Below are 22,298 nucleotides of genomic sequence, written 5' to 3'. Positions count from 1 at the left end.
TTAAATGTGGAAAACACATCGCTTTTCGCTTGGGAAGAACGCCCAAACTTTTCTCGAAAAATCATCAATAAAGGTTAGCATATAATTAACTCCACCTCTCGAAGGCACTCGGGCGGCCCCACGATCGAAATGGATATACTCCAACGTTTCCTTCGTGTTATGGATTCCTCTAGTGAATCGAACTCTCTTTGCTTCCCAAAACACAAGCTCACGAAATTCAGTTTGCAAATTCCTTGCCCATTAAGAAGTCCTCTTTGCTTAATTACGCCATGCCATTCTCACTCATATGCCCTAGGCGCATATGCCAAAGTTTAGTAATATCATCATCGACAAGGAAGAGGAAGCGACAATTGCATCACCGATATGATAGAACCTCAGAAAACATATAACTTGGCAATCTTTCTTTGCCCTTTCATCACAACAAGGACCCTTTGGAAATCTTTAAAACCCCACTTTCACCGTGTATCATGCCCTTTTGAATCAAGAGTACTCAACGAAATTAAATTTCTTTTCAATTCGGAACATGTCGCACGTCACTAAGTGTTCGACAACTCCATCAAACATCTTAACTTTAATTGTTCCAACACTGCGATTTTACATGAAGCATTATTTCCCATCAAAACAACACCTTTAGATACTGTTTCATAAGATGTAAACCAATCCCGATTGGGACTCATGTGGAAGGTGCAGCTGAATCAAGTATCCACTCCTCGCTTACTTTAGAATCATTGATGAAGCAACTAGAAGTTCACCATCATGTAGTCTTCTACAACATCACTTCACCGAATTTTACGTCTTGTTTTCCTTTTGATTCGCAGCCTCCCTTTTAATCTTATTTTGTAGCTTATAGCACTTTCAGTTTAATGTGCCCTTTCTTCTTGCGAAGTTGCAAGTTTTACCTCTGTTTGAAGATTTCGATCTACCCTTAGATTTACCACGAGGATTCCGTTCCTGTGTTCTACCACGATCATCATCAACATTCCGGTCTTGTCTCTCACGAACAATGAGACCCTCTCCCTGAGAGTTGGGTTTAACCACAAGATGCTTCATCTTATCATACGAGGTTAAAGAATCATAAACCTCATCAACTGTGAGAGACTCGCGGCTATATAAAATCGTGTCTCTAAAGGTTGAATAAGGCGGGGCAACGAACAAAGTAGAATCAACCCTAGATCTTCCTTATCATCTTGAACCTCCATGGCCTCCAAGTTTGAGAGAATTTCTTTAAACACATTAAGTGTTCGTGTACTGACGCACCTTCCTCCAAACGATGAGCATAAAGACGCCGCTTCATATGCAACTTGCTTGTTAGAGTTTTCGACATACATATTTGTTCTAGCCTCTTCCATAATGCAACGGCGGTTTTCTCTTTCATCACATCCTGCAAAATTTCGTTGGACAAATGCGATGTAATTGTGTTAATGCCTTTCGATCCTTACGTTTCTTCTCTTCATCTGTTAATGTCGAAGGCATCTTATCTATCCTAGCAGGGCATCCTCTAGATCTATCGTGCAAGAAGCGCTTGCATCTTAATTTGCCACAACGCAAATCGGTGTTGCGATCCAACAGCGAATTTCATACTTCAAAGACGCCATTACCGTGATCGAGATGAATAACCGGAAGCTCGATACCAATTTGTGAAAAATAAATAGAATAAAATAAATAAAAATAAAGAACACATAAATTTTACGTGGAAACCCTTTCGGAAAAAAACCACAGGCGAGAGGAGAAGAAAATTCACTATGTCGAAAAATTTTACTCTAATACAAGAGGAATAGACTATGTCTATTTATAGGCTTGCAAAGCCATATTCTAGTAGGATTGAAACACCTTATCCTAATCACTATAAAATAGATGGAGTTTAATAAGGTTTAAAACCTTATTCTAAAATAAAATAAAAGAAGTCTAGTTCTATATGGATTTTACTTTTATTTTATTTTCCATCGTATTTTATTTAAATAAGAATTTGGGTCACTTAATTCTAACAAAATTGTTTATGGAAATTGATATCCTTACTATACTTCACTTAGCATTCAGTGAGTTATTTCCGTTAGTATAAAATATAGACAGTTATTAGGTTTCATTGTATCATCGAGGTTGCTAATAATTCTTTTACACACCATAATATAGGTGGGGTGAATAGAACTTAAAAAAAGATGATATTGATAAATGCTTTGAAACCTTTATTAATTTTCCATAAGTTGATATAATAGTTTAAAGAGATATAAACTTCCTTTTCCTGAAAGCTCTTGGCATTTTTGGAAACCAATTTTGATCCATTCGCAAATTCTAACCAAGAAGTTAATCAACAGCCTAGAAAAAAAAAACAAAAATGCTCACCTATGATTTTTTTTTTCAAAGAAACAAAGTTAAAGTTGTACCTAAAAATTTTCAAAAAGAAGAAAATTTGCTAAATTGTATCATAATATCTACCTTTTGAGAACGTGAATGTTGAAAACATAAGAGTTAAATTTGCAGAGAAAAATTATAGGATATTTATATTGTAAAGGTAAATTAATTGGAAATGAATGAAAATATATTTTATTCTCGGAAATTAGTACTCTTTGTTAACTTAGAAAATCATCAATCTGTCTTGCTTATTTAGTTCCATATAGAAAATACTATTTTTCATCAAACAAAATTTGGAAAGCCAACATTTTCCCCATTAATTCCCGTTGAAAAATTCATTTAAATGAGGATTTGGAAAGCTTAATATTATTCATTTGGAATAAAGTCAATTTTTCCTCATTAATTACGAAATTTGACTTTTGATATTCAAACGGTTCACCATATGATGAATTGTCATGAAATAATAGGTGCCAAATGAACCGTCTTTGTTACTATATTTGTTTCCAAACCTTGCTTTATTATATATATATATACTAGTTTTCATTTTTGTCCGCATATATGATATATAATATAAAAAATATTTAAATATTTTATATTTCATTTTATTTTTAATATATATTTTAAAATTAAAACTAATAATTGATAGAATTAAATAATTCACAATGATTTAAAATTAAATAATTCATAAAGTAATATGTAATACATGAAAAAAAGGAATACAAATATTATAATTCGATGTTTTCAATTCTAAAATAGAATCTCCAACCTTTTATTATCGTCCCTGCATTTTCTTAGACAGAAATAAGTTTTGGAGTAGTAATAATAACAATAATAATAATAAGAAGAAGAAGAAGAAGAAGAAGAAGAAGAAGAAGAAGGAGGTAAGGTACTTTTTTATATTACAAAAAAAGGTATTTTTTATTTTTCTGTTTTAATTTTTTTAAGATTCTTTTTTTTTTTTTTTTTGATAAAAACCTGGCCGTCTCGTTCTACATGTTCCTGATGGAAGATACCTCCCCATTTTAGCGTTTTAACTCGCTTGTTTCAGAAACTATTTAACTAGTTCCTATGAATCTGAAATACCTTCTCTCTAAACATTTGTTTCTTGTTTTGATACAGTGACATCTTTATCCTTCATTGCCAGATATGTCAAACCGAGCCTATCAAAATCACATCCATCTGTTGTAGTCTCAAGGCATGACCGCTCCGCTACCCACTACCTCACCGTACTGGTTTTTCGTGACAGTCCTAACAACCCTACTGGAAAGGCCCAAAAATAGATGAGTATCACCAAGTAAAACCAATTCTAAAACACAGGAAAAGAAGCTCTTAATTTTGGAAAATGTCTTACCGTTTCTAATTCGGTAAGACATTTTCAGGAAAATTAGAAGCCGATCTTCTCTTTCCCTTTAACTTGAAAGACTGTTTAAAACTTAGATCCAAAAACCCTTAGAAAGCAAAGAAATGACGAGTAGTTCGGTGAACTTGGAAGAAATACCCTCCGAATCTCTAATGAATGAGCTTCTCCGCCGTATGAAGTGCGCCCCCAAACCCGATAAGCGCCTCATCCTCATTGGTTCTCTTTTTTTCCCTTTATTTTTTTGACTCTCGCTTTATTTTTATTTTTGCAATTTGGATTTGATTCTTTTTCTTTGAATTTTTTTTTCTAGTAATAACATGGAAAATGGAATTTTCAGATCCTAGAGTTTGTTGAAGTTTGCTCATGTCATATTTTTTGTTCGTTTAAATAGAATTGCAAAAGAATGTACTCAAATTTTCAATGCTCCAAATTTAGCTTAAATTTTTTAACTCTATTTTATTAAACTTTTCATACAATTTAAATGAACAACTATGTCTCTAAAGGCAGAGTCAAATTGGGGGCACTGGATGAATTTCTAATGATTATTTTTGAAAAAGTATGAGTGCTGGGAAATTTTGATTTTATAATATGTAAATCAATACTCATTGTTTATGTTTAGATTTATATAAAAAAAATGTCAACAAAAATGAAACGATTCTAATGCCAACATCGAACTTGTATATTCCTTGTGCATCACCTTTTGCCATGCAAAAATGGTACTAGATTCTGCAAGGCTAAAGATGAGTGCCCCTTGTCGGGGTAACGTAGCCCATTGTTGATGACCTGCTAAGATATTGGTCTTTCTTTAGTTGTAAAGTTCCACGCAGCAATGTTCAGACAATCGCTTGATCTGAAGTACAAATCTTGCTGGCATAGCGTGGAATTTGGGTTGCTTGAAAGTGACTAGAAAGACACTAAAGTTTGGCTTTTACGTTCATTTTTCTCAAAAGTCTCAAATTGTTAACAGCCCGTATTGTGTCATAGCAGCATCACAGAAGCATGCTGCATTCAAATAGCATTCTTTACATATCTATCAATTTACTGTCTCAAATTTGGTAAAAGGATGGCATGGTTCTAATTACAGGGCAATCTTATGATTGACAGGTCCACCTGGATCTGGAAAAGGCACTCAATCACCAATAATTAAATATGAGCACTGCTTGTGTTCCTTGGCCACTGGTGATATGCTTAGAGCTGCTGTTTCTGTTAAAACCCCACTTGGTATCAAGGCCAAGAAAGCTATGGATAAGGTCAAATTAGTTCCCCTGCCTGTTCGGATTTTTTAAAATACTTCTTACTACTAGTTTGCTAATGACTAATGAGGTGCTTAGCTATTTTTTCTCAGGGAGAACTTATTTCTGATGACCTGGTTGTTGGCATTATCGATGAAGCGATGAATAAACCTTCACGTAAAAAAGGTTTCATTCTTGATGGGTTTCCCAGGACTGTAGCACAAGCACAAAAGGTGATACTTTGTCTATAATCTTTACACTTGCACCCGCCTTCCCTAACCAGAGAACCTTGAATTTTCTTAATATAGACCATGCTTCTAATATAGACCATATCTTTGAGCTTAAACACAGATGTAGAAACTTGAAGGTTATGAATTTGTAGATCATATAGGGTTTAGTAACAAATAGTAAACCAGACCAAGTAATGAGACTAATAAGGTCTAAAAATAGGCCTTGCAATTTGGCAGTTACATTGCAGTTGCTTTATAGATAGCTACTCTAGTTTGATAACAGGGGGTTAGTTTTGTTGCCTATCTTCTAGGTTTCCATTACATAATTGTTAAAGTGAAGTTTCATTTCCCTTAAATATTTTTCAATGGATGTTGATGAGGAGGTACGTTGCTTCTATCATGCTTGTGGTCCTTTTGGTATTAATTTTTATAACTTTTGAATATCTGTTTGTTTTCAGCTGAGCAGGTTTGTCTTTATATTTCCATGCACCTATTTTATTTTTAGAATACTAGAGTGCTGCTGCTTTCTTATTTTTATTTCCTATTTCCTTCGACAGGATCATTTACATCACAAAATTGCTCAGTGTTACATATCCACGGGAGAAAAAGTGCTAGCAATTCAGTTCATTCGAAAAAGTGCTAGCTAAATTGTTGAAGTCATTAAGCTCATTAGCCAGGTATGTAGGACCTAGGCCTAACATTTACCATCTCGTTTGGATGTAAACCCAAGTATTGACTAAAAAGTACGACCTGTGGAGATTCGAAACATGCTGCGGCTGTGGAGATAGTTCTCAAACTATTGATATTTCACTTTAACTAGTCTCAAGTGTATCCTCATTAATGATATTGCAGGTTATTAAAGATTTTTGAAGTGGTGAGTTTGTTTGACTGTGATGTCAAAATTGAAGACTATTTGCTAAAGAGTTATTACAAAACAGCTTCATTGATTGCAGCTAGTACCAAGGGAGCCGCCATTTTCAGTGGAGCTAATCGTAGTGTAACAGAGCAAATGTATGAATATGGAAAGAATCTTGGCCTATTATTCCAAGTTGTTGATGACATATTGGATTTTACACAATCAGCAGAGCAGTTGGGGAAACCAGCTGGTAGTGATCTAGCAAAAGGCAACCTCACAGCACAAGTTATAAACATGGCATGAAGTTGAAACTTGTACCAATATAGAACAGCTTTCTTAGGATATTAATTGGTTCCTTGTCACTGGTTGTATGTTCATACAAGGCTTTGAACTTTGACTTGAGCTCCTAGTTTCAATGTCTTCTGTCTGAGAAAAAATAATTTCTCTGTTAAATTAAATTGACGAACAATAAAGTTTTTGTGGTCATCAATATTAAGCTAATAAACTTCCATTATGTATACAAGGAAAACCGGGGTTTCTCTTTTTCTTCTTAAAGTATTTGTGTTTGACGTTTATCTGAAAAAGTGTGAATATAGTGTGAATATAATTTGGTTATTTTTAATTTATGACGGTTAATATTCTAGCTTAATAATTAAGTATTATTATATATTTAATTTGATTTATTTATTGCAATATATGTAAAAATAATTTAAAATATAATTTTATTAATATATATAAATTTATTAATATATGTAAAACAACTTTTTTCGGAAAATATTTTCAGAAAATTTGTCAAACAACAGAAAATATTTTATACAGAATCATCCAAATATCAGAAAAGTAAATCATTTTTCAGAAATTATTTTTCGAAAAATATTTTATTAGCAAACAAACGGAGCCTTAGTTCTTCTATTGTTAGGGTGTGCGCTACTGTGTTTGCTTGTCTCTCTGTATGATTGAACCGACATGTAACAAAGTTTCCTTTTAATCTTTTTACGTCTGTGATATAAGCTCTTATTTCAGATCTGTCTAATTGGTTTTGTAAATTTTTAATAATAGCTAGTGCATCACCTTCTACTTCAACTCGTAGGAAACCTAAGTCTGCTTGGAATCTGATCGCCTGGACACAGGCGAGGGCCTCTGCTGCAAATGTTGTCAGTATGTGGTCATTTTTATATGTTATCAATTTTAAAACAATACTCGCCTTCTCTCAAATCACTATTCCAGTACATGACCTATTATTCTGCTTTTCAAATGCAACACCGAAATTAATCTTAACATTTGTATCTCCCGAGGGTCTCCAATATTCCTTACATGTTGTACTGACAGGTATTCTCTCTTTACTCCTATTTCTCGGTTATATTCTGTAATAAACTTGATAAAGCTTGCTTCTGTTTGTGCCTTTTCCTCATGTACCAATTTATTACAAGCCATCCATAACCCCAAATAATTCTCACTATTATCTTAATCTATTGGCTTGATTCTTTTTCAAAAAGCATCTTCAATCACTTCTTATATTATAATTGATTTTGTTCCAGGGTCCACCTGATACCCAGTTTGGACCATACTGCAATGGCAAAAGGGCAGTATTTAAAAGCATGATCTGTGGTCTTACGGCTATTAATGCATCTCGGGCAGTTGGTTGTATTTCCAAGTCTTCGCTGGTATAGATTATAGAAAGTAGGTATGTAGTTGGTTAGAGTTTTCCATACCAAGATTTTTGTCTTTGAGGGCAAATCTACTGCCTATAGCTTTCTATACATGGGTTTGTAATAGTTAGAGTTTGCCTGTAAATTTATTGGGTTGTCGATTTGTAATAATTTTTTGTAACAGCTCTGCACTGAATATGAGCCTGATGCTTCACCACACCAAATCACTTTGTCCGCTTCTTGCTCTATAGGGAAGGGAATGCATAAGATTCTTTCGGCATCTTTGGGATGAAAAGTACCTCTTATTAGGTCTTCATTGGTTTGTATGTTGATCTATTAAATCCGCCACACAAACTAAACGTTGATCATTATTTGAATACTGTATTTTGTACTCATCAGTTCTCGGAACCTACGCCTCCTCCCAAATAGTGGTCTGCTTTCCATCCCCAATTCACCAACATAATCCCTTTTCTAGAAGACTTATCACAAACCATATGTTCCTCCAAGTATAAGAGGGTAAGGTCCCCAAGCTTGTTGCATGAAATCTAATTGGGATAGTACTTAATTTTTAATGACTTCGCTAATAATAAATTTGGATAACAAAACAAACGCCACCATTGTTTTGTAAGCATTGCTATATTAAATTTTGATAAGCACCTAAATCTCAAACTTCCATCCTCTTTAATCTCCCCAAGTTTTCTCCACGCACACCAATAAATACCACATTTTTCATGACTTTTTTGCCACAAAAATGTCTCATAATGCTTTCTAATTCATCACAAAATGATTTTGGCAATAAAAAACATGCCATAGAATAAATAAGGATTGCCTATAATACTACTTTAATAAATACCTCCCTTCCTCCAATTGATAAGAATCTTGTACTCCATCTTTTAATTTTACTCAACATCCTAAAGGAGCTAGAACACCCTTTTTTTTTTTTCTATCTTTCTCTATCATTTTGGTAACACTAGGTATTTTTCTAGATTACTCGAGGTTCGCACTTCCAATATATTCGCAGTTTGCTTCCTTTTTTACTCCAGAACATTCAAACTAAAAAAAACCAGTGATTTATCAAAATTTATGCACTGGCCTAAATAAGCTTCATATTCTCATAAAATAGCTTTAAGATTATGTGCTCCCTTTTCTGTGGCATTGCTAAATAAAATGCAATCATCTGCAAAAAGGAGATGTGTAATAGTAGGACCTCTTTGACACACCTTTGCCCTTTTAATAGAACCCTCCGATCTATAATATATATAAGCACAAGTTTAGAAAATTTATGAATTGATGAGAATATCTTTTATTTTATCATATTATTATTCTAACTTTAAAATAATTATAATTTAATTGAGAATAATTAGTTAAAAAGTTGTGGTAATTTTATAATAGAATTATTGCTTGAGGAACTCTAAACCTAAAATAAATAAAAAATCGTGATAATTATAAATATAATTTATTTTAGAATTATTAGTTAACAAATTGATATAAAAAAGTTTTGTTAATTTTTAAAAAACAATAGTACAATTTTATTCATTATAAAATAAAATTATCACTTGAATAAAACTCTAAGCATCTTAATTATCACATAATTAAGATTCTTAGAGTTATATACCAAATAAAATTAAAGTTTATCTTTATAAATAGTAGTTAGGCATATTCAATCAAATAACACTTAAGAAAAATATTGGCAAGAAAATAAAATTGTTGTTATTAATATGTTAAATCATATAAAAAGAATGCCACATTAAAACAATGGTTCTTCATAAAGGTAATATTGAATCATATTTAAACCATAATGGCACCAAATAGTGATTGAAAATTATTTTAATTGATGATGTTGTGATTAGAGGTGTTCATGGGTTGCGCTGGGCTTAAGCATGATATTGACATACTTTATACTTGCCCAAACCTGACCTGGTCTAAAACATGAGCCTAAAATTTTGTCCAAACCTGCCCATATTTACAAAAGATTAACCTAAGCCCATTTTAGGCCCACCCATATTATTTTTTATTTTAAAATATTTATTACCCATTTTAGGTCTGCCCATATTATTTTTTATTTTAAAATATTTATTTTATTTTAATATTTAATAATTTTATATATTTTTATTTATTGGAATTTTTATATAGTCATATTAACATTATTTTAATGTTTGTATTAGAGTAGTAATATATATTTAGTATATGTTTATTTTTTTAATGTGTTCTAAATTATATAATATAATGTATTATAAACTTAAAAATTGACTGGACTTGGTCGGGCTTGGTTCTTGAAAGTTCAAGCCCGAGTTCGACTCATATTTTAAATGGGCCTAATTTTTTTACCCAAGCCCATTTTCCAAACCTAATATTTTTGCCCAATCCCTCCCAAATATTGGGCAGACCATCGGGCCTGGACGGGTAGCCTAACCCATAAACAGGTCTAATTGTATTATGCGATTATTTTATTTTAATTTATCTGTAAGTTTTTTATATTATGTGTAGCAAACACTCCTAAAATCGATTTTTATCTATTCATTACTTTTTTGGTAAAGGTGAAAATCATTTTATGGGTTTGTTTTAAAAATAGAAGTCAAATATCACAATTCTTTAATCAATATATTTAATGTATTTATTAAATTATTGTAAATATTTTTCGTATTTATATTATTTAAAATTAAATATGTATAACTATAAAAGTTACATACTAGTTAGAAATAAGTTCAACACAATATTTAAAACCTATAACAAAATTTAAAATACCACTTAAATTGCCAAAACTTTTAGAACTTGTGAAACTTTTGATAAATTAATTTTTATGTTTTTAACAATGTTTTTCATATTTCATTTTATTAATGCCGAGTATAAAACGATAGGCAATACTTCTAAAAAATGTTAAAGTCAATATACAAATTTTATAAACTTTTAAGCACTTTGAAATGTCTTGCTTTAAAAACTTTAAAAGAAATTTCAATATTTTATTAAAATTTAAGTATAAAACAACTTTAATTTAATAAATTTTTTTGCTAAATAAGGCATATATATGTCAATTATTTTTATTTGGCCTTTTAGGCCTTTTTTTCTAATTTAAGGAAAAAGACCGTTTTTGGAGAGAGAATGTGAAAGTGCGTCTAGCTGGGCATTTGCGAGGCATTTTGTGGGAGTTTGTCACGGGGTCAACTCTCGTTCCCGGTAAAGAGGACCTTTGCGAAGCATTTTTGTGGAAGGTGTCGAATAAGTTTTACGCTGGCCAGATAGATATGAAGTGGTTGGAAACCAATTTCAAAGATCTTGCTAAGGACATGCCCAATGTCATCAAAGAAAAATATGCTCAAGCAGTTATCTTGAAGTTAATCGGGGGCATTCTAATGCCCGATAAATCTCAAAATTTGGTACACATAAGGTGGCTATTGCATCTAGTCGACTTCAAAGAAAGTAGACGAATGAGTTGGGGATTAGCTATGCTGCCCAAATTATACCGGAAGTTGTGTCAAGTGAAACTGGATGAGATGTTAATTGGCGGTTACCTGCTCCAGCTACAGTCAAGGGCTTGGTGGCGACTACCATTTCTACATCTCCGAGTGAACGATCCATATATGTTCCCATTGGTGACAAGGTAAAAATCATTTCTTAATAAATATATAGTTCATATAATAAATGTTGTTTATTTATTATATGTTTGAATTAACATATTGTTTGTATAGGTGGAACCATGGCCGAGTTAGGTGGGACTACCCAAGTAGCTCGAAGATATCCGGCTGTTGTTAGATCTACGGTCAGAAGCCAATGTTTGTTACTTATCTTTTGAAACCTATAATAATTATGCAATGAATTGTAAAATAAAATTCCGTACATAAAATTATTTACTATTGTTTACTGCAGTTTGAATGGATGTCATACGCCGACCTGGATATCATAGAAAGTGTCCCGTTGAAATTTTTGGCCAATCGGAGTATGTGGGATGTGAAGGTGTTGTTGATAGTGTACGCGATAGTAGAAATACTTGGATCGAGTGATGCGATAATTCGAGTAGAGGTAACAAATTCCATCGCAACCGCGAGACATGGAAGCACTATACAAGCTAAATTTGCAAGGGAAAAACGATAAAAATTGGCAAGATTGAAACAAGGAGTTCATCGACATTTGGGATCGTAGGATGAAATTTTTACCCATCCATAAACCCTTTTTTTTATCAGACATAGCGGCCTATTTGGAGTACATGCCCTTTTGCAAAGTCGCCAACAAGTCGTACCTGCTATCAGTGGATATGAGGAGTAGGCAACTTCATTAGAAGAGGCAACAACGAGCGTCCCATTAGCATAGGTCTGAAACAAGTGTCGCGATAGGTACATCACCGGATCTGACCCAACATGTGCCATTGATGTTTACACCATATCTCGGTCAGCTCACTCCACTAATTCTTATTTATTTTACTAACGCCGTGATTTTTTCACAAGCACTACACTATGCACCACCGCAACACCTTGCTTCTACCCCTCTTGCAAGCACATATTTTAGGGCACCTCTGTCCCTAGCACTCTACTCCTCTATGCTGACATCAATGCCGACACAAGCGTAGAGCAAAATGCTGATGCTAGTACCATCATCGATGCCAGTATCGATGCCAGAGTCAATACCGATGTATCCAAGTTTTACGACATTGTATGGTTGTCTGCTAATCGTGTCACAAACACCCACCACACCACTGTTTTATCTAGGTAGGTCATCGGTGCAACCACTTTATCGGGGAGTGGAGGACACAAATGGGAGGCTAGGACGACACTGCACTTAAGCACGAAGGAATGCGTGGAGATGAAAACGAAGATGAAGTAGAAGGTGGAAATGAGGAATTCTAAGACAAAGACAACGATAGAGACAAAGATGAGCACAAGGGTGGAGGTCACGATCTAGTGGAGGAGTCGACACCACTAATTGTGTGTAGAAATCCTATGCGCACCTGTCAGCCATCACCCTGTGGCACACATTTGGCCCGACGATACCAATGATTTTTTTATTTACTTAATTATGTAAATATAGATGACACCAATAAGTGAATGATAATTTTATTTAATATTTCTATTGTAACTCATATTTTTCTTTTTTAAATTTTAGTGCAAAATATACATAAATTTCCATATATTTAATATTTGATATGAAATATGTAACTTTTGATAGGCACCTCTATCAAACTAGTGATTAATAAAGGTACAGGGAGTAACTCGTAAAAATGGAAAAAAGTTCAAGTCTTCGATGTAGGTTGATGGCCCTCTGTATAAGTGCTTCCACCCTAGGACATCGATCCACCAAAGTTTAAATCAAATGCACTAATTGAATGTTATGCCCAGGTGTTGAGCTTTAGGTTACGCTTATACATCGATTGATAGTGGTTGTTGAAAATTAAATCGATGTTAGAAACTGAATAATGTCTACCCATTGATGTTTCGGGGACATCATAGTAGGAGCTTTGTAACAAACAATATTATTTTTGAAATAATTAATCTAAAATCAAATTCTCTAGTAGCATTCCAGTAAGAATGTAACTCTTCCACTGCTCAACCACAAATGATCAACAGTCATCACTGGTGTAACAGCCTGTTTTTCATTGGTGACAGAATAGTGGTTTTGGGACCATAAATTTCCATTGTGTCGACTCATAAATATCATTTGTAGAATATTTATGGAGTCATTAGAGTCATACTAATTTTTGGTTAAGAAAATTTATCGTTTAGTTATCTAATTAAGGAAAAAAGACTAAATTGAAAAAATGCAAAACTTGATAATTATTGAATTTTGATGATTTAATAGCTTAACTAATAAATGTGGGAGGACCAATAAGGCAATTAAACCTTATTGCTTGATAGTGGACGATTTTGGAGTGAAATTTTAAAGAAAAATTGAAAGTAAATTAAGTATAATTGCAATTTTGTAATTAAAACAAAATCAAAACAAACTTAAGTAAAGAAATAAGTCTTTCTTCTTCATTTTTGCTTCTTCCATAGCCGAAAATAGTAAAATCCTAGCTTGGAGAATTCACCAAACTTATTGTCTTGCATGTGAGTGATTTCTATACTCGTTTCTTAAAATTTTTATGTTTTTGAGATCGTTGCAACTAGGTTCAGCTAGCCCATACCTTTGTTTTTGAATCTGTTAAAAATTTTAGAGGTTTCCATTGATGAATCTTGAATGTTTTTTTATGATAACTATGTATTTGAAGTTTTGATTATGGTATTTAGTGATTTAGTGAAGTGATTTTTGTTAGATTTTGATCTAAGGTTTAAATTGTGAAAATGTCAAAATTTCAAAGTTTGATAGTGAATTTGATGTTTAAGAGGGACTGATTAGGGGCCTAGAAGATTCGTCTATAATTTTGAATTGAGAAAAATGGTTAATTTGATGAATTTCGGGTTAAAGGGACTAAATTGCAAAAGTTGTAAAAGTTAAAGGCAATTTTGTAAATTCAAAAAATAAAAGGGTATAAAATGAAAAGTGAATTGGAATGTGAAATGTAAGCTAATAATTGAGAAATTTCTCATTTTAGATTAAGACCCTATTGATAAAGGAAAAATTACAGATTAGTCATTGAACTTCTACAACTACTACAATTTGGTCTAGGTAAGTTTGTACGACTTATAATTTAACATCTATATGAAATGTTTGATGATATAATGACATATAGATATATTTGATTATAGATGATGTAAAGTTATTTGAGAAATGTTATTGAATTTCAATACTTTGATCGGTTGGACGCAAGATAGAGTACAATCGAATGTTGGCGTGATATGTGGGGGATTGGAGTGGAGATTGATGTGGCGTGATATATATATTTTTTTCGAGTAGGCTGAGGTTCAACATTTGTTACAAACTCTTGTGTTATACTCTTTGTTTTGGCGCGTTTTTGGTTGGATAAGCTCTTCTAAGCAATTGACATGTTATCGAGTGGATTAGCTCTTACAAGCGATTGGCGTATTTCAATTGGAATATCTATGTGCTCATATTCATAAGTCATTCATCAGATCGTGAAACTCTGTATTGTAACTTTTTTTGTGATTTTGATAGTTATGACATGTATTTGAGCTTTGAATTTAACTATGCAATTGACCGGGTTGAGATTTTGGATGATAAGAAACACATGTAGTTGAGTTATTATTGAATGGTTTGTTGTATTTACTTAGGTAAGATTTATCGTTTTTGTACGTCAAACTTACTAAGCTTCAATGAGCTTACTTGTGTTATTTTCTGTTCTTGTCGATACTTTTGAAGGTTGGATGGTCGGATCAACACTTAAGTCACACTATCCACCTGTTTTCGGTAGTTTTTGAACATTTTGACCAATGTTTATAATGGCATGTATAAGGTGATTCGTAATGATATTTTGACAAATATGTTGTTGATACTATAGCATGTATAAACCTTATAAGTCATGTTGGTTTGGTACCATTTGATACCTTGACAAATTATGTCACTTTGGTCACCTTGCTATGCATGTTTACAAGGTCCTTTATGGTACGTTTTAAATGGATTTAGAATTGTTAATATGTGGTATGTTTTGGTAAGTGTTGAACTAGGATATGATGCTTGAAATGTGATAATTTTTGACATGTTTAGTTTGGTGTTAATTGTATGTATTAGAGATGCCTTTGAGTGGCATAATGGTTAGTTGAATTAGGATCTTGAAATGGTATTTTGATGTAGGTTTTGGTGATGTTTAGGTACTTTTAAAGTGTGTTTAAATGGGTTGAAAGGTCATGCATGAAATGGTCTTGGAAATGACTTGATTTTAGGTAAATTTAGTCAACATGGTTTAAGACACGAGCGTGTACTCAGCCAAGTGAGGCACATAGCCTGGTGACACGGTCGTATGCCATCTGATGATTTCTTTAGGGTGCAAGTCAGTGAGTTATATGGCGTAACACACGACTTGGCACATAGGTGTGTGACATAGCCCTGTGATCCTACTCAGAGAGTTACATTGGTGAGGACACGGGCTGGGACACAGCCTTGTGTCTTTAGTTCGAAAGTTACATGGTCTGAGACACGAGCGTGTTTCTCAGCTGTGTGAGGCATATGGCCTTATCACACGGCTATGTAACCCCTATTTTTCAAATTTTGCATCTTTTTCCTAAACTTTCCAAATATTTCAAATTGGTTCCAAATTGTTTCTAGGTTATTTTTAGGGCATCGAGGCTCAATTTAAGGATAATATGCATGTGTATGGATGATTTATGATATGATTATAATATTGAATGATATAATGTTCAAATGTTTCTTATTGTTTAATAATACTCCGTAACCCTAATCTGACTAAAGAGACGAGTTAGGGGTGTTACAGCCGGCCACCGGGACGCCTTGTCGCGGCCACTGGCACCGTTGTGTCTAGTGGTGCAAGTGCGACACCCTTACGACACCCTAAGCCGATTCGGTCCATGTTAATGATGACCCAACCAGTCCAGTCTAGCCACCGGTTGCATCATCGGCTATGTTTCACATATCGATCCCAATTCGATCAATTTTTGGGTCTTAGTCTCGGTTTTGGGCTCCTAAACCCACTTTACGATCTTAGGTCCAATTTTCAAGTTCAATTACCCATTGGGCCAATTGTCTGACTTGAAAATTAACTTCCAAAAATATCATATTAATTTTAATTGATTTGATTAATTTAATTTTACTTGATAAAAATTGATTTTTCCAAAAATCACTTAGATTTTCTAAATTAATTTTCCAAGAAAATTCTTTAATCAAATTCTCTAGTTGAACAATTCTTACGACCACATAATTTAATTCCACATTGAATAAATTGACTCAATTAAATTATTCCTAAAGTCGTAGAATTTTCTTCTGATTCAAATGTAGTATGATCGAGCTTTTGTTGAGCTAGCGAAGGGACCAATCAGACATGTACAATTAGAATCTAATGATTGCAGTTATGTACAGATTGGAAACTCCTTATTTTATACTCTTTACAAAAACAATTCATCCAAATGCTTTGTCCAATGACCTCGTCATGTGTGTGTTACACTCATATGATATCCTTCATTCCTTTGAGTTAAATCTGTTCACTCAATACAATCCTATTTTATTTCATTGTCACCATTGTGTCTTCTTAATGATTAATATGATCACTGTCAACAAATGGCTATGCTCATTCGAGAACAAGCAACCCGTGGCCACGTTCCATATTTATCAATCTACACAATGCTAATGAGAGGATATCATTAACTCTTTAATTGAGCTATGAATTTCACTATTGCTAGTAAAGTCATGCCATATACAAGTAATGTACCCAACATACCGACTATGGGCTCGATCATCTTTAGAGCATAAGCCTCCACTTATATCAAAGCACATGAGTTTCATATGCATGGTCAGTGACTAACTCAGAATTTAGGTAAATCACACCATGAAAGTCACAAGTGAATTAATTCAAAAGTGGATTCAGAATTAATTCATATCAGGTCTAGTCCAATGTATCATTCTACTAATGAATACATTTATGTCTTTACTCATGGAGTCAATTGCTCCTATAGCTAAGACTAGCCACCTCCCCAATTGGAATTGTATATAACATAACAATCTTCTCAGTATTTGAATTAAATTCTCACTTTGATTTTTTTACGGGATTACTGACTCATTTGGATTATCTACTGAAGTAAGTTATCTTTCTCGCAATGTAAACATTCTTAAAATGTCCCTTATCTTCAGTTTGAGCGTTAGATAATCAATGAGCTAATATTTACTTATCATAATTTCGCTATGCATGCAAAACATAAAAGACAAAAAATACAAAAGACATAATAGTGAAATGTGAAATTAACTTTATTTATTTATTCATCGTTCAAATAAATAGAAAACAATTACATGTTTACTACAATATGGACATATTTCCCAACACGGTTGAAAGCCAATTCCACAGATTGGGGTTCAGCAAATACGACTCTAATTTCAATATTACAGATTTGACTATCATAGTAAATGATGGATTTCACTCGTTAACTCATTTCAATTTAAAATGAATTGGATATTTCCCATAAAAAAATCTTCAGAAGATTATCCAAAGAAATGTATATGACTCTCGTAACTCAACTCTTCGATGTTTGATATAAATTTACTACGTACCTAAGTTCTAAATATTATAGTACTTTAATAGCTAAATAGAACAAGGAGAAGGGTAATGCGTGCTTCAAAATTCATTTATAAGGAAGTGCATTCCTTGAATAATGTAATGAAATGCTATTTAGTGCTCAAAAACGCTGATAAATCGTAATTTATACATATTTTTATCCCATACTTAGCACATTTATGGATGGTTTCTCCTTAGATTTGGTGAATTCGATACTCCTAATCCTTTAATTTCATGTTTTATACTTAGGTGAGCATAGGAGAGTAAAAAGAGCTAGAAACAGGCTGAAAACGAAGAAAATAGACCCACATGAGAAATCAACACGGCCTGGACTTCCTTACACGGGCGTGCCACACGACTGTGTCCATTTGGTAGGATCGAAGCACAACTTACACGGGTAGACTACATGCCCGTGCCTATTTAACAACCTTGACCACGGGTTGGAGTAACCGCACACGGGTGTGTCACACGGGCGTGTCCCTGTCGAGCCCAAGTATAGCCCAATTCGGAAAAGGCCACTTTTGAGGGATCTTAGGCATTCTAAATCCTATTTAAACACCGGAGGAGGCACTTAGCATGACACATGGGGTAGGAATCAAGGAATTACTCAAGGGAAGCCGATTGGTCCATCTCAGAAGCCAGATTCATCATCGAGACTGAAGATCTCCCTTCAATTTCCATTCAGGGGTTTTGGGTTTTCTTTATGTTTTGTATTCATTATTATTTTGAGATGTTTTCTTTCTTAATTATGAACTAAACCCCCTAAATACCTAGGGGGAATGAAACCTAAGACAGATCTTGTTATTATTATCTGAATTATGTGATAAATATTTGACTTGTTCTTAATTATGTGTTCTTAATTCTTGTTTTAATATTCCAGGATATTGATTCAAGTTAATGCTTTTATTCAGAGGAGGAATAGACCCTGTTTAAGAGTAAGTTTGTCATAATTAAGCGGAGTTGATTGCACGCCTAAAGATAGGATGATAAGATTTTGCCGGATTAGGGTGAAACCTAATAAAGGGATCCATAGATCAAGTTAATGCAACACTAGGACGATAATTAGAGAGAGATTTCAATTAATGAACCTAGGGTTAGATGTTATTAGTCTCGAGAGAGATAATAATATAATTTAGGGATTTTTACGAATTAAGTCAAATGAATAAATCGTCTGATTCAGAGTCAAATAACAAGTGAAGTCTAGGTAGATTTTTCCTCGGGTATTGTCTTAATCAATCGAGTTTTTCGAAAAGCGTTTTTCCCAATTTTCTCTCTATGCACCCTTAGTTTAGTTGAGTAGTTTAGATAAACAAATCCCTTAATTTTTAGGCTAGATAATAAAACGAAAGTAATTACTAGTACTCTTGGTTCCTTTGGGTTCGACAATCCGGTCTTGCTAAAGCTATACTACTGTTTGATAGGTACACTTGCCTTCATCATGATAATAGTTAGTTTCAAGAATGATTAATTATAAATTTTTAAATCCTGTCGCGAATATCACGTATCAAGTTTTTTGCGCCGTTGCCGGGGAACTAGGATATTAGGAACACTCGATTTTTATTACTTTAGCCATTCTACTTTATTTTCAATTTAAAATTTTATTTTCTTTTCTAATTTTTCTTTTATTCATTCCTGGCTGGTTTTTATAGTATATGACTAGAAGAAACCCGTCGGGACCATTACTGTTTGATAGTGAGATCGATCACACAGTTCGCAGAAATCGAAGAGAAATAAGGCGAAGCTTACGATACACAGAGGAAGAGCAAGAGGACGATACTTCAACCACTACCGAGGAGATGGCTGAAAACCAAGAAAATCCGCTACCTCCTGCAATTACTGCTAATCAGAATCCTACTCCACGTACTATGTATGATTATGCTAAACCTTCTTTAACAGGAACTGAATCGAGCATAGTTAGGCCTGCTGTTGCTGCAAATAATTTCAAACTGAAACCTAACACCATTCAAATGATCCAATAGTCTGTTCAGTTTGATGGTTTGCAGGACGAGGATCCCAACGCTCACTTGTCAAATTTCTTAGAGTTTTGTGACACTTTTAAAATCAATGGTGTTTCTGATGATGCCATTCACCTTCAATTGTTTCCCTTTTTGTTAAGGAATAAGGCTAAACAATGGTTGAACTCGTTACTACGAGGGTCAATCACTACTTAGAACAAATGACCGAAAAGTTTTTATTTAAATATTTTTCACCGGCTAAAATAGCCAAATTATGTAATGATATCTCCTCTTTTGTGCAGATAGATTTAGAAACACTCTACGATACATGGGAGAGTTACAAGGATCTGTTGAGAAGGTGCCCTCACCATGGGTTACCACTCTAGCTATAGGTTCAAACGTTTCACAATGGCCTGAATCCTTCGACTCGATAGATGATCGACGCAGCCGCTGGTGGAACTATCAATAATAAGACACATGAGGATGTTTATGAATTTATAGAAGAGATGTCACTGAATAATTATCAGTGGCAACTCATGAGGACAAAGCCAACGAAAACAGTCGGCATTTTTAACGTTGATTCAGTCACCATGCTCTCTAATCAGGTAGAACTTTTGAATAGAAAAATTGACGGTTTTCTTGGTTCTTCACAGGTTCACCCAGTAATGTAGTGCGAAACAAATGGAGGCGGATCCAGCAATTCAGAATACCCACCCTATGGCCACAACATGGAGAACGAGTAGTTAAATTACATGGGTAATAATCCTCAATCTCAAAATAATTCTTATAGTAATACTTACAATGCAGGTTGGAGGAACCACCCAAATTTCTCATGGGGAGGCTAAGGGAATCAGAGACCACCACCTCTAGGCTTCCAACAACCACCCTACCAACAAGAGAAAAAGCCGAACCCTGAGGAGATGCTAACAAAATTCATCTCGGTGTCAGAAACTCATTTTTAGAATACTGAGACAGCACTTAAGAATCAACAAGCATCAATTCAAGGGCTTGAAACTCAGATAGGTTAGCTCGCTAAATTGATATCTGAACAACCACAAGGTAGCCTGCTGAGTAACATTGAATCTAACCTAAGGGAGCAACTCAATGCAATTTCCATTCAAGATGAGGAAGGGTTAGTTGCACCTGAACCAGAACCAAGGCAAGAAACTGTGGTAAGTAAAGGTAAAGGTGAGGTGGACCACAATGACCAGAAACTGGTAAGTAAAGAGTACAAACCTCGTGTGTCATACCCCAACGCGACAAGGAAAGACCGTACAGACGAACAATTCAGTAAATTCCTTAAATTATTAAAGAAGTTACATATTAACTTACCGTTTATTGAAGCTCTTTCGCAGATGCGCAAACACAGTCAAATTCCTAAAAGAGCTTTTAACAAATAAGCGGAAGTTGGATGAGGTGTCGTATGTAGAGCTAAATGTGGTTTGCTCAACTATACTACAGAATAAGCTGGCCAACAAATTAAAAGATCTAGGGAGTTTTACGATTCCCTGTCTAATTGGTAGCCTAGATGTTAATAATGCTTTGGCTGATTTAGGGGCTAGTATCAATGTTATGCCTTACAAAATGTTTAAGCACCTAGGTCTTGGGAAACCCAAACAAACTAGGATGAGTATTCAATTAGTCAATAAAACAATCAGATTTTCTAGGAGGATTATTGAAGATGTACTCGTTAAAATTGACAAATTTATATTCCCAGTTGATTTCGTTGTTCTAGAGATAGAGGAGGATAGTAACGTTCCTTTAATTTTAGGGAGGCCCTTTTTAGCAACCGCTAAAACAATTATTGATGTTGGCACAAGTGAACTCACACTTCGTGTGGGAGATGAAACAATGACCATGTGGTGCAACCTTCTTTGCAGGAAATAAGTTCGAAAAACCTACATGAGGCATGTTCAAGTAACAAAAAAAGACCTATCTATGAAGAACGAAGGCTACAAATCGAGGAACTAGATGAATGGCGGACACATAAACCGAGGACATGAGATAAACCAAAACCACGCCATGACGAGCTCAATGTCGCACCAAATCAAATTAAGGTTGGAGACAAAGTACTACTAGATGCAGCAGACCCTCGCATTGCCACTTCTGAACCTAACGGAACAATCCCTCTTACGGTACTCAGTACTTTCCCATATGGTACAGTCGAGGTAATTCATCCCAAATTTGACACTTTTAAGGTAAACAGTACTCATCTTAAACCTTATGTTGATAAAATTGATAGTAGAGATGAGGAGTGTAAACTCCTCGCACCACCATGACCATGCACCAGAAAGGTAAGTCGAGCTTAGACTATAAATAAGCACTTCTCGGGAGGCAACCCGAGCATTAATGATGTTAACTTCTTTAAAAATTTTAGTTTTAACATCTAATCACTAACTGAGTCATTGAAGCACAGGTTCTCTAATCCACACGGCAGGGCACACAAGCATGCCTTAGGCCATGCCCACACCACGAGAGGAGACACGGCCGTGTAACACAGCCATGTAAAAATAGGGCAAAGTTTTCCTTAAACACGGGATGCGACAAGTAGCCACGGCCGTGCGA

The 22,298-nt window shown here is 34.2% G+C and overlaps 1 protein-coding gene, 1 long non-coding RNA gene and 1 other non-coding gene across 8 annotated transcripts; 2 read left to right on the top strand and 1 right to left on the bottom strand.

Annotated features, from left to right (window-relative positions):
* The first annotated feature begins 2,903 nt into the window (after positions 1–2,903).
* Positions 2,904–6,556, top strand: LOC108477081 (adenylate kinase 4-like). 6 transcript variants are annotated; one of them, XM_053022502.1, is made up of 7 exons: positions 2,904–3,260; positions 3,469–3,925; positions 4,814–4,959; positions 5,055–5,174; positions 5,729–5,848; positions 6,024–6,045; positions 6,125–6,556. In XM_053022502.1, the coding sequence occupies exons 2-5, from the start codon at positions 3,814–3,816 to the stop codon at positions 5,816–5,818; spliced, it is 468 nt and encodes a 155-aa protein (XP_052878462.1). In that variant the 5' UTR covers positions 2,904–3,260; positions 3,469–3,813; the 3' UTR covers positions 5,819–5,848; positions 6,024–6,045; positions 6,125–6,556. The 6 variants fall into 6 exon arrangements, with proteins under 6 accessions (XP_052878462.1, XP_052878460.1, XP_052878461.1 ...); XM_053022499.1 differs by having other exon boundaries at positions 2,987–3,235; XM_053022500.1 differs by having other exon boundaries at positions 2,908–3,230; positions 6,024–6,556.
* A 357-nt stretch (positions 6,557–6,913) lies between these two features.
* On the top strand, positions 6,914–7,971 carry LOC128285118 (uncharacterized). Its single transcript, XR_008275531.1, has 2 exons — positions 6,914–7,356; positions 7,566–7,971. It is a non-coding gene; the product is annotated as an uncharacterized LOC128285118 (long non-coding RNA).
* A 12,031-nt stretch (positions 7,972–20,002) lies between these two features.
* On the bottom strand, positions 20,003–20,109 carry LOC128286317 (small nucleolar RNA R71). The gene has a single exon (XR_008276860.1). It is a non-coding gene; the product is annotated as a small nucleolar RNA R71 (small nucleolar RNA).
* Positions 20,110–22,298: the final 2,189 nt, after the last annotated feature.

Source organism: Gossypium arboreum, chromosome 12 (assembly GCF_025698485.1).
Source record: "Gossypium arboreum isolate Shixiya-1 chromosome 12, ASM2569848v2, whole genome shotgun sequence".
Classification (NCBI taxonomy): Eukaryota; Viridiplantae; Streptophyta; class Magnoliopsida; order Malvales; family Malvaceae; genus Gossypium; species Gossypium arboreum.
The sequence above is the reverse complement of the archived record's forward strand: the minus strand, read 5'-3'. Positions and strand labels throughout refer to the sequence as shown.